This window comes from Python bivittatus, unplaced genomic scaffold (assembly GCF_059951505.1).
Source record: "Python bivittatus isolate LINGU-HERP-01145 unplaced genomic scaffold, Pbiv_v1 ctg000350_np1212, whole genome shotgun sequence".
Classification (NCBI taxonomy): Eukaryota; Metazoa; Chordata; class Lepidosauria; order Squamata; family Pythonidae; genus Python; species Python bivittatus.
The window spans coordinates 37,873,993-37,890,445 of NW_028277074.1; the positions used below are offsets into that span (position 1 = coordinate 37,873,993).

Below are 16,453 nucleotides of genomic sequence, written 5' to 3' on the forward strand. Positions count from 1 at the left end.
AGATGGGAGTACCAGACCACCTTACCTGTCTCCTGAGAAATCTGTATGCGGGCCAAGAAGCAATAGTTAGAACCGGTCATGGAACAACCGATTGGTTCAAAATAGGGAAAGGTGTACGACAAGGCTGTATACTGTCACCCTGCTTATTTAACCTATATGCAGAGTACATCATGAGAAATGCCAGGCTGGAAGAATCACAAGCTGGAATTAAGATTGCAGGGAGAATCATCAACAACCTCAGATATGCAGACGATACCACCCTAATGGCAGAAAGTGAAGAAGAACCTAAGAGCCTCTTGATGAGGGTGAAAGAGGAGAGTGCGAAAGCTGGCTTGAAACTCAACATTAAAAAAACTAAGATCATGGCATCTGGACCCATCAATTCCTGGCAAAAAGAAGGGGTAGAAATGGAAGCAGTAACAGACTTCATTTATTTGGGCTCCAAGATCACCGCAGACGGAGACTGCAGTCATGAAATTAAAAGACGCTTGCTCCTTGGGAGGAAAGCTATGGCAAACCTAGATAGCATATTAAAAAGCAGAGACGTCACCTTGCCGACAAAGATCCGCATAGTCAAAGCTATGGTTTTTCCAGTAGTAATGCATGGCTGTGAGAGCTGGACCATAAAGAAGGCTGAGCGCCGAAGAATTGATGCCTTTGAACTGTGGTGCTGGAGAAGACTCTTGAGAGTCCCCTGGACTGCTAGGAGGTCAAACCAGTCAATCTTAAAGGAAATCAACCCTGATTGCTCATTGGAAGGATCGATAATGAAGCTCAAGCTCAGATACTTTGGTCACCTAATGCGAAGAGAGATCTCTTTGGAGAAGACCCTGATGCTGGGAAAGATTGAAGGCAAAAGGAGAAGAGGACGGCAGAGGATGAGATGGTTAGATAGCATCACTGAAGCAATGAGCATGAAACTGAGCAAACTCAGGGAGGCAGTGAAGGACAGGAAGGCCTGGCGCAATATGGTTCATGGGGTCACGAAGAGTCGGACACGACTTAACGACTAAACAACAACAACAACAATGTATGTATGTATGTATGCATGTATAAATCACCCTTATATCAGAGAGCTCTCATGTTGTTCCTGGGATATGTTGGGGTCACTCTCCCAGCCCCTACCACCCCTGGGACTACTTTGGCCTTTACTTTCTACAGCCTCTCTAGTTCTTCCTTCAGGCCCTGGTACTTCTCCAGCTTCTCATACTCCTTCCTGATGTTGCTGTCACTTGGCACTGCTACATCTATCACCACTGCTGTCTTCTGATCCTTGTCTACTAATACACACACACTTTGAAATGTAAGTTGCTCTAACTGCAGGCTTGTCTTAGCAGTGTGCATTAGGCCTGGAAATCTATGGCCCACCAGAAGAACTCATACCAGTGAGATCCAACTAAGGAATATTAACAACTTTTCAAACAGTCATATTTTGTACTAAGTGAATTCATCTAAGTGAAATCACCTTTCAAATCAATTTTCAAAACAGTCCTGCACAAATCATATTACAGAAAACCATCTTAGTTGTAATAAGCATATAAATAGCTGAATAAAAGTCTACTATGTCCATAAAAAGTTACAAATGGCCAAAAGATTCGGAACACCTGAGCTTCCATAGTTACATATTTGGCCATTAGGTAGAGTAAAGTTTGTCCTAAATTTATCATGAGCTTCCATCCCCAGAGTATTGGTTTATTCTACTTTATGATTCTCATAAACCACTTTTAATTACTGGATCAAGTGTTCAACAGCCTTCCTGAAGTTAGTACATAAAAATAAAAGAGCTGAGTAGCACCTCATATTGACAGCAGGCAAACCTCTGATGATTTTATTCAGAGGTTGGATATAGGCACAAAAAAACATTGGGGATGACACAGAACTTGTGGCATTCCTTAAAGTATTAACGATTGAGGCGGGTATTTCAGGGAGAACAAAATTCACTACAACTCTATATCTTACAAGCCACAATTAGATAGAAGTTAATTGGATCTGAAAGCTCCCATGAGAATGGATGATGCAACTCTGTTGCTTTTCTTGAATAACAACAAAAAACAGTTGTTGAAGTCTTCCATTAAATGGGGAACCCTGAGATATTTCTTTCTGTTCTTCCTAAGAAGCCACAAAACCTGCTAGGGTAATAAAGGCTACCTAAAATAAGGTCTGAAAGAAAATAACATCTTGCTCAAGCAAAATGAGCTAGCTCTTGGTGGAATTTTTTCAGCAATAACTGAGGGCAGGGTAAGTTGCTTATCCTAAGACTGGCATCAGTTTCTAACTACAATGATGCCAGAATGACAAATGGTGCCTTATGACATCACAACACAAGGGTAAAAGGACATAAAGGACAGGAATTTATCCATGTCAGCCCTTCGAGGTAGTCCAGACAAAAGCACAAACCAGGAGTACGAACACTACCTTTATTGTAAGGTTACAGAAACAGAAACTTGGAAGTCTAAAAGCATTTCTGCCCTCCGTTACTTTTACTTTCCAGAAAACAAGGGAGGGCCCCTTCTGAGATGCTTTCTACACTCTTTTTACTTCTGTGGGCTGAGATACCTTTTGTATGATGATGTCTAGTCTTCAGCTCTTCCTCCTATCTCCCAAGGTCATTCCCACATACCATACCATACCATGCCATTTATAGAAAATTATTCTCTGCAAATGACTTAGAACATGCAATCAATGTTATTATCATTTCACATTTTACAGCCTGACTGTAAAACATTTTGAAGTAGCTTTAATATGTTTTGTTACCACACTGTAAAGTAAATAAATGTCGCAGTATAGCTACAAAAGCTTGATATATTCACAGATTGTTAGAGATGACTCAGAGACCTTGTCCTCAAAGTCAACCAATGGCAATAAATCTGAATCCTGAATGCTCTATTAGAAGCTGTAGCTAAATGATCACATCACAGAAAGAATGGTAGTTCAGTGACAAACTACTTGTTTCCCATCTGCCAGGGTTTTCAGGTATTTCCAAAAAGAATTGTAAGGCTCTGTCTGAAACACATTGAAAATGTTCTCAGTCATTATAGGGCATCTGAATAAACAACCACAACAGCAACCATTATTTTTTCCTTTTCCTCTGTTTCTTCCTCCAGTACTATAAGCCAATGAAGGGAGGTGGGAAGAAATACCTCAAAACCACTGTCTTATTGAAAGTGTATTACTTCCCCATAGGATTAACTTCTACACTTATCCAGTTGTGAAAGCCACACTGGATGAAGCACTGTGCATACAGCTCTTAATCTTAGCTAACACCGTCAAAAGTTTTCTGGTGTTAGGACAAAGAATATGTTTTCTTCTTTCATAAGCTTTGCTGTGTTTTTAGCACTGTTGAAGTTGCTAGATTACAACCAAACAATAGCTGAGGTTTAACATTTATCGCTATTCACTAGTTTTCATAATTCTGTCTGTCTGCATGAATTAAACACCAACAAGCAACCCAAATTCTTTCTCTCTCTCTGTTTTGAACTTACCCTGGAGGTGAGGAATGGAAAGGTTTACCCTCCCCATTGTCCGGAGCTGCCCAGAGTCACTTTGTGTGAGATGGGCAGCTATATAAATGTGACAAATAAAATAAAGAAAATAAATATATAGTGATCACAATCCATATCAGAAGCCTGTGTTCTATTATGAAGATGGAAAGAACCTATCAGCCGTAGATGATGATGATGATGATGATGATGATGATGATGATGATGATTGACAAAAGTGAGATTACCTCAGGTGTCCTTTCATTAATTATAAATTTCCTTTTTGTGGTAATGCTTCTTATGTTCTAAATGTGTTGTTTTGAAAAAGTATTGGGACTTTAAAAAAACAAATAGTAGTGGACCCTTCCCCCCACCCCTTGAAGGAACATCTTCCTTCAGGCATGATTTGTTGTTGAGAATGACATACTAGTAGTAGGTGGAACTAGAGTCAGTATTAAATTGCTCCCTTTCTCATCTTTACTTTAGAAAGTCATGCATGTTACAGATGTCAAAATATGTTTCACAGAAACAAATTCCCACTTACCAATTAGTGGGGCTTTTCGTATTTCAAAAACAATTTGGAACAAATAGTTCGGTCCTCATGTGAATACATGCACAACCGGTCTGACACCTTTTTCAGGCTTCCATGTGAAGCTGACCAAAAATGCAGCTGCTTTTAAACCACATTAAATGTGTATTGCTTTTATTAACTTCTGAGACATTTTTGAAGCATGCAGAGTCCTGAGAGTGCTACCCTTAAAATGGTTGATAGAAACCAGAATTGGGACTGTGGTTTGGTATGAATAACTCTATTTTTATTTTGTTTGAAAGAAACAATAGTATTTCCATGAGTGAAAATTCACATATATTTTTTGTTTATTCTTTCCCTATTCAACCTTAATAAAAAGGCAATTTTGTTTCTGCTTACTTCCTACCAATCAGGATTCTGTGGAAACTACTTGATATTGTGACATAACTGGCTAATGGTTTACAAAAAGACCCATGTTAAAAATAGAATACACCCTCAGGACAAACTGGGAAGATCTAGCATGAGAACATTTAGTGTTTATTTCTTCAAGGCCCTCTGGCAATTTCATTTTGCTGCATGTTTAGGTCCTGATGTGGAAAATTACTTCAATGGACACATCTTACTTTTGTTGCAACTAGAATATAATTAAAAAGATCAGTCTTTTGCTTACAGGTAAACATTAGGCTCCAAATTACTTTTAGATATCCAAAAGCTCAGAGATGGGCAATGTTTAAAAATGTGCATTGGATCAATAAAAGCAATAGAAATGACCAGAAGTAATAGAATAACCATTGGAAGAGAGGATGTTAAGCATACAAAGGTATTCTGTTCAGTCCTTGGATTCTCAGAGTGGGCTGCGAAGACTCTTTACCTGAATTCCAGAAAAGTACTGCTAGAGGGCAAGCTAACCTTTTATAGATTTTGTAGGAGGAGAGCCACATTAGTTTAAGGTGGCAAAAAATGAGGAGAAGTCTGACGGCCCCCTTTCTGAGTAAAAGATTTTATTTAAAAGCAAAAGCTGTCACGAACTGCGGCTCACTTCATTAGATGTGGCTCACTTCATTAGAGTCCATGGCTGGCACAGGTAATTCTTGAGATGTTTTGGACTGCAACTCCCATCCTCTGTATATGGAACAAACAGGAGTCCAAGTTACTAGACTACACTATAGGTATTTGTCTTGATTATCATACTGAATTATACGGCATAGTTAGTATAAGAGAGTTTCCTGTGTTCCTGTTAATGTAAAGCAATGCATTTTACAAAAATAAAAACTCTTCTTCCTGATATAATTACAAGCAAGATTCACCCCCAATATTTCTGAAAGCTGTTCAAATATGTGTTTGATTTTCCAGAGCAGAAGACAAACGAACTCAGCATTTTCAAATGTTCAAATATTAAAAAAAACAACAACATTTCATTGCTTGTGAAGGTACACTGTTGTACATAAACATGCTAAAGATGTTCAGGATTTTTTATAAAACCTCAGTGACTATAGTTTATAAACAAACTCTTTCTCAACTATGAAACAGTAAACAGCCGACTTCACAGGTTTGCTGCAAGTTTAAAGTGCCTCAGATAACATGATATAAGTTCTAGTGTAAGAACTCGGGGTTTTGTTCAATTTCTTGCCAACTTTTCTTCAAGTTAAATAGGTTTTTAATTATGTTGTATTTAATTATTAGATTTATATTGCACCTTGCCTCCAGGAGCTCAAGGTGTTGTACATGGCATTTCTTCCTCCAGTTTTCAGTATGCTGGAAAATGAAATATACAATGGACATGGCAGCTTCTGTTTAACATTGTTCCCAAAGCATGGCTGTTAATAACCCATGGAGAGGCATAGAGTATTCCAATATCCATGAATGCTTACTTTACAGAAATGGATAGAGGTGATAGAATTGTGGCAAAATTATACAACTGTAATTTTTTAAAAAAACTGTTATTAGCAAAATATAATTCTCTCTCTCTCTCTCTCCCTCTCTTTTTCTCCCTGGCAGGCTTCTCCATCATGATGGAATTAACTCAAATGGATCCCTATATTAATTTTGCACAGTAGGCTCTAAGTATCTGGGTGTCTCATCTTCTTGGATAAGTGACATCAGCATTAAAAGAGAAGAATCAAGGGATGGGCTGTAGCTTCAAGAGGTCCGTTGCTGTTTGTATTCCTGGGATCTGTTTATGTTCAATCTGCTGAGACACATACCACATTTATATTGGGTTTTCCCTGCTTGATCAAGATTACTTTATATTTTCCTTGGTAAATTACTCTCTTCCTCCCAACCATACACTTTTCTGATTTTTACAGTTGTTTCTGCCTTTCTGCAAAATTTGTTTTTTATCTGGGTGTGAAAGTCCTCGAGACCTGCTAATGCTGATGTAAAACCATGTCAAAGCCAGTGGGACTCTTATGGCTGCCTTTGATTTTTACTCCTGTTTGTGTCATGCTGAATTCTAATTTCCTCCTCTGGATAACTGCTCTAGCAATACGGTTTACGCTTATTGAGGGACAAGCACAATACCCAGTTGTAACCACAAATTATGGCAAAATCCGTGGTGTAAGAACACCCTTGCCCAATGAAATCCTTGGTCCTGTGGAACAATATTTGGGAGTCCCTTATGCTTCTCCTCCAACTGGAGAGAGACGTTTCCAACCTCCAGAACCTCCTTCTTCATGGACTGGTATACGGAATGCCACACAATTTGCTGCTGTTTGCCCACAGTATCTGGATGAGAGGTCACTGCTTAATGATATGCTACCTGTTTGGTTTACTGCCAACTTGGATACTGTGATGACCTATGTGCAAGATCAAAATGAAGACTGCCTCTATCTGAATATCTATGTACCAACTGAGGATGGTAAGTACATTCACTAACCATGATCTGGCCATGGACTAGTTTGCACAATTTATTGAAGTGTACACTGTAGGGAATTCTGCAGTGACTTGTGTGATGAACTATAAAATTTCTAATTGGTTCTTATTAGATCAAAATATTCTAAGAATAGTATCATGTCTGTACTGCATGTTCACCTTTGCTACATGCATTTATGATCACAGTCCAATTCTCCTTCCAAAAAGTGGCACTATGTTAACCCCTGGTTGTTCATAGAGGAAAAGTCAAGAAAATACAAGTGGCTCTGAAACCATTCAAATAAAACATAAACAAATTTTAAAATTGTAAGAATCTATATTCATACATTATGTAAGTCTTAAAAATGAAAAAAAAAAGTGTCTATAGCTTATTTTATTTAATAGAAGACCTTTGAATGACCATTAACTTTTCAGAAGTGCCTTGCTTTTTATTACTTTAGAAAAAAATAATACATCTTTGTAGCATAAAGATCTTTTGATTTTTAAGCTGTCAGTATTTTAATAGCTCTCACTGTGCTATATATACAGATGTAGTATAATTCTTCATCCAGACAATTAAAAATGAGCTAATCAATAGCTATGGCAAAATAGCCAAGAGTTACCATTAATTGTTTCCCAAACAAATATCCTTCCCTAATGATTTTTCTATGGATCATTTCTATTACAAATATTTGCTTTTTGCTCTTTCTTATCACTATAATTTTAAACATTCTCCCATTAACATTCTTACCCATACCCCTAGCTTTGATATTTATTCCTTATCCGAAGATAATGATTTACAAGGCAAATAGCTGTTTGGTTCTATTACACAGAATAATAGAAAATTGTCCTGTAGATGTATATTAGTAAAATATACTGCTTCAGTTTGCTTTTGTTTGTAACAATAGATTTATCACCATCGATGTACCCTGCACAAATAAATTCATAGAAGGCAGATGATTACAAATGGTTTATTTTAAATAGCAAAGCACTTGAGGCTTTTGAATATCACTATTGTTATTTTGGTTTTTTGGTTTTGATGTCTGCTTTTATTTAAGATTCTGTCAAATGTTGGCAGTGCTGCTGGTATAATTAATTCTTACTTCATACCTTAAAAAAGGAAATTTAATATTACTATTACTACTGCTGCTACTAATAATAATAAAATTTAAAAAAAAAGTTAAGCTATAAAGTCCCAGCATATTTCTTCCATGTGGTCCCACTCCCTTTCCTTCTAGCATATTGGAATGCAACTATTTCCTTTTCTCTGTCTCATTTGAAGGAGTCAGTCGGTCACTTTTTCCCAGGTCCCTTGCTAAGTGATGGAATAAAGAACCTATTGGCAGTTTCAAGACGGAGTATGGAAAAGAATGGCCAATCATATTGCAGCGAGTGAAAGGCCGAGCAAATCGGAATAGTTTTAATAGAATACCATGGTGCTCCATAAAGAAAGGGCAGAAGAGTTCAGCTGTGACATTCTGTAAAGGAAAACCAAACTCTTTCAGTCAATCTCCAATTTCCTTTTCTTAATTTTGCACAAGAAAGCAGAAGTAATTCCGCCAACATGTTCTTGAACATGGAGGGTTTCAATAAATAGGCTTCCCCCCCCAATTTACTGCATTTTATGCAAGAAAAATAAGAAGCTGAAAGTGTACCTCCCTATCTCATGTATAAATCGCTGTTTCAAATGTGCAAAGCATAGGAACCCTGTATTCATTCAAGCTCTTGAAGAAGCTGAGACAAGCAATACTGTTTCTTTTTATTTAATCTGAGGGAATCTCGCATTTTCAATATCAGTTTGGCAGCAAGATTTAGGGAATCACCTCATTATAAATATTAATATAAAAGCAGGTAATTTATAGGTGCATGGTAGAAAAAAAAATAAGCCAGAAGAAGAAAAAAATATAAAAAGAATGTATTTATTTTGTCTCTAACTTGCAGTGGGCTGATATCAAATTAATTCAGCTAATTTTTGGCAATTTATGATCTCTGGCATAAGTGTTATTGAATGTAATTGCCAGAAATTTAGTGCCAGACCCTATCTCTACTTTCATGATATTTTTTTCCATACTTATTTTGTAGGAAAGGGAAGTACTGAGAAGAATTTCACTTAGGACTTCTATGTTTTTGAGAGTTATCCAAACATCACTGTGCCAAAATAATAGTTTACAAGGATAGGCTTTATGTCAGTTCAATGATGACTGAGTGATGCTATGAAGATGCTTTAAGTCATTGGGGGAAATTCCCTTAAGTATTTCTAAGCCACTAGTTTGCAAATTCCCATTGAAATTTCTTCCTGAAAATTAAAGTCCCAGTTATTTTTATTTTGCTAGGTACATATTGGAGATGCACAAAAATACTAAGAGAGGGGGATGTTTGAAATTTGTTTTCTAGGAATTTTTTGATAGTTGTTTTCTAGAATATTACTTTATCCATCATCAACACCTGTAAAGTGAGGAATCAGGGAAAAGCATCCTTAATATAGGAACTGAGATAAATCAGAGCGATCAGTTAATGAGTGAAAAGTGATAGAAAAATATTTAGGAAGGCCTGAAGGTGATCACAGTTATTTGGGGGGGAAGGTGAAGCTTTGTACTTGATAGTTTACCTTTGCTTCACTAATTTTAAGTGTTCTATATAGAGCCCTATCTTAATACTTTGACGCAGCTTTATCTGTCATTTATTTCAATCTGAATGAATTATATTCTAGAACCCAATTAGGTTAATTTTGAAGCAGTAAGATTTTCAATAGCATATTTAAGTTTCTGACTTTAGCTTTTTGGCCTACCTTCCTTATACAATGCCTTATTTTTTCATATGGGAAACATTGGATAATTCTGCAGGTAGAATTGTCCTCATAATATACCAAGAGAGACACTTTCAAGAAGAGATTGTCAAGACTGGGGAAATGTCAGGTTTTGAAGGTGAGGCAGTTAGGACTATGTGACTGATCCAAGATGCCTCAATCAGTAGTTCAGCAAAGTTCCCTTGATCTTGGCAATTGTTATACAATATAAAATATCCATTTATATAGAATAGAATAGAAAAAAAAATGAGAAAACTACTATGGAAAGGGGAAAAACAGCACGCTGTTCCCATTTGTAAGAACAGCCAAGGATATCATTTGATAAACTCACCCACATAGTGCGGTCAACAAAACTTGTTGACAGTATGAGCAGGATTCAACTGGACAAGATTGCACTTCTCCTTGTGGATGAAAGTTCCTGCAATTCATGAGCTAATGACAAAGTTATGCAAGTCTACACACTTGAAGCCAGTAACTGAGGTCCAATATGATATTAATGAAGAAGATCATGACATTCTTTTGTACCCAGGATTTGCATCTGCATGAACTCATAACTTTTTAAGGTTAGCATTTTAAAATCTGTACAATTTTGAAGTCCACATGGATATTGATTGCTTTTTCTGAGAATGAACATTTGTCTACATGAAAATATGTTCTCATCTTTTTAACCTGCATTTTGAATTGCCTGCATTTTGGGGCCCTAGGGCAGTTTTATTTTTCATTGTATTGGAATTTTACAGTTCTCTCATTTAGGTCAATTGCCTGAGCTTGTTTACGCTATGATGTCTATTATATGTTAGCTCAGATGTTTTCCTCAACTTGTGGATAAATTATGCTTTATCACTTTCACCTCAAGTGGCTTGGGATGTATGTTTTTTGTTTTTTTTTTAAATCTTTGACAGATAGTCACTTGAACTTTGAAGCAAACCATAAGAGAAATTAGTGATGGTTCTCACTATTTATAGTATAAGCCATACTGTAATCTAAAAAGCAAAGTTCAGGATGGAATTAAAATAATAATAAAACAGGGTTGAAATGCACATAGATTGGAGCCAGAGGAAAGATCTGATTGTAACATGCAGTCTGGCTGTCAGTAATTGATCTTTCTCTGGAAAACTGAACAATATGATTCAAAACAAAAACAAGGTTTTGGAACCATGCATATTTTAGAATATGTGTTTCCCTCTATTCTATGTTCCTAGACTCTACGGTGATTAATTAGAGATTAAAGGGCCAATGGCTGCAACCTTGACTTCTGCCAACTCGTTACCAAAGAGTTACCTAATATATTTCATACTCTAGATTTACCTAACTATATCTGGACTGCTAAAATCCAGACAGCCACTAGATGGCTGCATAAAGATACAAAAGTCATTCATTCATTCACTTTTATTAATTAGTCAATTGACCTTATCAAAATGTAGGACGATACCAATATACAAATATGTAAAATAAATTTAAATACAGAAAGATATAAAATGAAGTACAAATAAATTCATTATCCTTTTGCATATTATCCCAATCTGTTCTGTAAAATGAATTCTCAATTGAATGGGCTTGACTATGAACTTGGCAATTCTGCTAGTAGCAAGTTTGTTCACTAAGACAATAAAGTCTGTTGCTGCTATCCAAAGTTCAAAGCAAAAGACGTTCTGTCTAATGGTGGCTTTAAGTACTGTCCTCTTACTGAAGCTTATAGTTGGCAGTTTTCTCTCATAGTGTAACATCTGATGAAACCTTCCATGTTTCACCATTGAATCTAATTTTTCTAATTTGGAATAGCTTTCCATTCTCAGCCAACCATTTTTAAAGATCAAGTATTTGCAACAGATTCAATATAGGTTTGGGCCCCCAGATTCAAGATCCTCTGTTTAAAAATATTCTTGGCCTGATGTTTAACTGAGGTTAGGTATTAATGGAGAGCCAGTTTGGTGTAGTGGTTAAGGCATGAGGCTAGAAACCAGGAGACCATGAGTTCTAGTACTGCCTTAGGCATAAAGCCAGCTGGGTGACCTTGGGCCAGACATACTACCTCAGCCCTAGGAAGGAGGCAATGGCAAAGCACTTCTGAAGAACCTTGCCAAGAAACTGCAAGGACTTGTCCAGGCAGTTGCCAGGAGTCAACACTGGGGAAAAAAAATAGGATACAATTTATAAACCACATTATAAAACAACTTGATTGGTTTGCCCATGTAGTGGTATGTGAATACTGATCTATTCCTGTAGGCCCATTCTGGGTAAACTGTCAGAATTCATTGAAATTATCCTCTACCAATAATTGAAAACTTTAATTATAGAACAACATTATGTAAAATAGGTGCATGCTTCAGCTATAACCACAGGGAAAATGCAAAAGTCCAACTTTTTGTTGCCATGGAATGGGTATATGGATATTTGCAGTAACCCAGTCTGGTATGGCTAGCCCAGGGTTCCTCAACCTTAGCAACTTTAAGATGGGTGGGCAGTCAGCCTTGCTGGCTGGGGAATTCTAGAAGTTTAAGTCCACCCATCTTTAAGTTGCCAAGGTTGAGGAACCCTGGGCTAGAGGATAGCTAGTTGACAGTTATAAGAAAAGATCTTCAAGGTTTCAGACAATCAAGGTAAGTATAGCTAACTTCTATTTAATAAACCATTAGAACGTTAAATGTCACGGTCAAGTTACAAGCACAAGCTACTCAGGCAAAGTTTGAATGTGAAAATGTAGCCAAGGCTTTGAGGTAAAGCATTTGCATAAAGGTGAAAACAGACAAACTTCAAAAATTTGTCACAGTTTCTGGAAGGTCAATTTAGATAAGTAACCAAAACAAAGATGAAAGTAAATAATACTTACAGGTAGTCCATTCCAAATGTTTTCCAGGATTTTAATGAACCCAGTCAAAGGCCTTTATCCTGGAAGCTTTTGATCTCTCCCAATCACAGATTATAATTAATGACTGATTTAATGAGCAGCATCAACCTTCTTGTGAGCTACAGGCAATTCCATATCAAGGGAAATAATTGTTCTATTCTGCTCTGCCATGGTCAGACCAGATTTGGAGTACTGTACCCAATCTGGACACTACTGTTCAAAAAGTACAGTGAGAAATTGGAGCGTGTTTATAGGATATCCAGCAAGATGGCAGAGAGTCTGGATAACTAGCTCTGTGAGGAACAGTTAAAAGGTCTAGGAATGTTTAGCCTATGGGAGAGATATAATAACAGTTTTCAAGAGTCTGAAGGATATCACATAGAAGATGCAGCAGACTTATTCTCTGTTGCTTCAAAAAGTAGGAATGAGACAGTTGTTTAAAACTGCAATAAAGAGGCTCATGCTAGATGTCAGGAAGAACTTTCTAACTGTACAAGCCACGAACAATTGGATCAGGTGAGATCTCCTTCACTGGAAGTCTTTAAACCCAGGCTGGGTGGTCATCTGTCAGAGATGCCCCAGTGGATCAGCACTAAGCATTGGGTTGGACTAGATGACTACCTATGATCATTTCCATCTCTGTGATTCTATGTCTCCTGAGTAGACTACCACCCATATCATTATTATTACCGATACTATTACTACTGCTACTACACTATGGCTTTTATGCCAGTCAGTATGACTCTGAGCAGCATATATTCCACCATTCAGTAAACCCATTGAAAAATAAGGCCAACATAACACCAAATGGTAAAAAATAACAGATCAAGCTAACAATTACAATCCAAACACACACTGGAAGTATTGATTCAGAGGTCAGTTAAATAATCACATCTTCCCCAAAGGTCTTCCAGAAGAGCCAGGGCTTAGTGGCACTCTGGAATGAGAGAAATGAATTGCTGGCTATCAGAATATCAAACAGACTGGCACTTGGTGTCTCTGAACTTTGGTGTACAACCCAGAATCAGCAATGTGAATTTAGCAATTATGGTCCTGTTTCAGGTTCTAAGTTCTGCCCAGAACTTAAAAACGAACTGCTCCAGTTTCTTAGGATTTAGCTCACCAGAGTTTTTATTCTTATTGACCCTCTTCTCCTTCTCCTTCTCCTTCTCCTTCTCCTTCTCCTTCTCCTTCTCCTTCTCCTCCTCCTCCAGAAAAAAGATCAATCTGAGATATTTAGTGACATTAAGGACTGCTTTTCCTTCTCTTCTAATGGAGAATCTGTCTGTAAGAAACTATTGAAATAATAAGCTTCTTTAATACTGCTGCTTTAGTACAGGTTTTTAGTATATTGTGGAGTAAATTTAGAAATGTATACAAACTAAAATGAACATCTGTTATTATTTGTTCTGGCTCTTAGACTCTTGAGGATTAATTTAAAAATGAATGTATTTCTTTATAGTCACAGCTCAGTTTTGCTTTTTAAAAAGCCCAGCTACAGCCATATCAAAATGATTCTGACTGTGAACATGACAATAAAGTGCAGATGCTAATTTTTTTCCAACACTTCATTTGAAAGGGTAACAAATAATTCCTCAGAGTTTAGTTTGCTCTTCTGGTGCTGTGGAAACAAAGAAATGTGAAAAAGCACTGAGATGTGATTATTCAAAATAAGGATAGAGAAAGCAGTAGGTTTTTTTCTTTAAATTTAGTCACATAAGGGAGCCCCTAAAATGGGGGCAAAGATGCATGGAAGGATTTTGTGTGTTGAAACAACAAGATTTGTGACAACAGAGCTGTCTGCCATTTTATTGAATGAAGTGATCAGATATAACTCACAATTAGGTAGTGAAGCATTGACTATAACACCTTTAATTACTACTTCCAAAATATGTTCTCTGCCGTTTTTAAAGAAGTTTGTTTAGGGCTACCAAATAGGGGTTCTAGAATCCAAATCACCACTAGATGGCAGAAAATATATACAGAAAACTGTAAATCATTGCTGCCATCTGGTGGTTATCCAGATTTTTGCAGCCTAAATATAGTAGATCTAAATGTGGTTCTTATGTCCCTGGCATGAAATGGATAACAATAGGGCTGTGCTGTCAGGCCTAGCCCAAGGAACTCCTGGAGACCGTGCAGGTTCAATCAGCAAGGTTTATTAGCTAGCGCTTATTTACAGAATCTTCTCAGACTGACCAGTAGTTCCCAGGCACAAGTCTCTACTATCTTCTGGAATGTTTAGGGATGCGCCAGCTTTCTCCGCTTATCTCCAGAGCGTTTCTCTGGAGACGAGAGCACCGTTTTCATCCCCCTTCCTCCATTCCAGTCTATCACATGTGCAGAGCTTTGAAGGATGCTTTGCCTCAGTGAAGTTTTATGCAAAACATCCCATTGGAAGCTGGTTCATAACCAATACCTTCCTCTAATAACAAAGCAGGTCTTTCTTCTCCTTCTCCTTCTCCTTCTCCTTCTCCTTCTCCTTCTCCTTCTCCTTCGCCTTATCCCTCTCCTTCTCCTTCTCCTTCTCCTTCTCCTTCTCCTTCTCCTTCTCCTTCTCCTTCTCCTCTCCTGTGGCTTTTGCAATTCCAATGTGCAGAAGTTTGCTCTGAGCATTCATAGACGTTTCTGACAATATTTTTAATGACATTATTTGCCCCATAGCATGCACTGCCTGATCAAGACAAATCACAGCTGTCTTGCATGGGGAAATTGTGGGGGAATGACTTATTAAAAGATGAGCTCCTAAATGCTCTTGATATTTGTTACAGAATTACTGAAATAAGAGCATAAGTGTTCCTTTTTAAATAGAAAGTTGAAGAGTTTAATTGTACAGTGCTTTTATGTATATCTATATCTATACTATAAAATGCTATGAAGAATATCTATATATATCTATATATCTATATCTATAGATATAGATATATAGATATATATAGATATTCTTCATAGCATTTTCCCACAAAGTATCTTACTTGTGGTTCCTTATACTGTATTTACATAGTCTTTCATTGCTAAATAAGTTCTCAGTAGGCTTTTGCATGGAACATTTTTTTTTCTTTTATTAGCCCATCTCTCTTAACCAAAAACAGACACTGTGTATCTATTGTCTTCATCTCTTCTGCATCTAGAAGAGCACTGCTCACTATATGGCTTCTGAGCTTCCTCAGCTGCCAGCTTTTCAGAGTCTTCTCACCACAAAATAATTTTAAATCTAGGAGGCTGAGCTCTTCCCTCTGTGATTGCCCACTCTAGTCCTTATCCAAATGAAAAGGAACAGTCTATAAATGGTTCATCCCTAATCATGTTTAAGGAGTTAATTCGAAACCACCCTCCCATAGCAAATTATCTGAAACCGGGGGGGGGGGTTACTTAAATGAGGCAGCAACTGATTCCACCTTCTCTTCTTCCTCCACCCCTTGCTAGCAATGAAAGTACAATATTTCACCTCAGCATGCACACACAGTCAATATCATCCTGTCCCCACTCTTTGAAATCCACCTAGCACAGGAGACTGCTTAGTCCCAGCCATCCCTCCATTATAAGGACATTTAAATCCTTTTTACAATGAGTAACAGCATGATTTCTCCAAACCACATCTGTGTTGCTTTCTCATCACGAAGTGTCCTCCTGCAAGACGTGGAAGAGGCTCAGGAGATGCACGGCTTGAGTCATCTGGAAAGAGTATACAGCCTCTGCACTGGGATCCAGAACAAACACCCTCAGGAATAAGCCCATGAATGAAACAAATAAACAAGCTTTGTTGTCCTGATCAAAACAGTGCTTATCTGCTAAGTCCAGTTAGATGAAGCTTAGCCCTAAGATATTTTGAGAATGTTGTTAGAAAGGGAGGCTGTAAATAGTATAAATGTTAATATAAGTAAGCTGTTGCTAGCCTCTGCAGAAAAAGAGCCCAGCCCCAAACTAAAACACTACCTTCT

General features: G+C 37.4%; 1 protein-coding gene across 1 annotated transcript in view; it reads left to right on the forward strand.

The window, feature by feature from the left end:
• Positions 1-16,453, forward strand: part of NLGN4X (neuroligin 4 X-linked) — a 165,920-nt gene that overhangs the window by 39,799 nt on the left and 109,668 nt on the right. The window contains exon 2 of the mRNA XM_088144962.1: positions 6,007-6,865. Coding sequence (XP_088001088.1) covers positions 6,394-6,865 — 472 coding nt within the window. The 5' untranslated portion in view covers positions 6,007-6,393. The remainder of the gene's footprint in view (positions 1-6,006; positions 6,866-16,453) is intronic.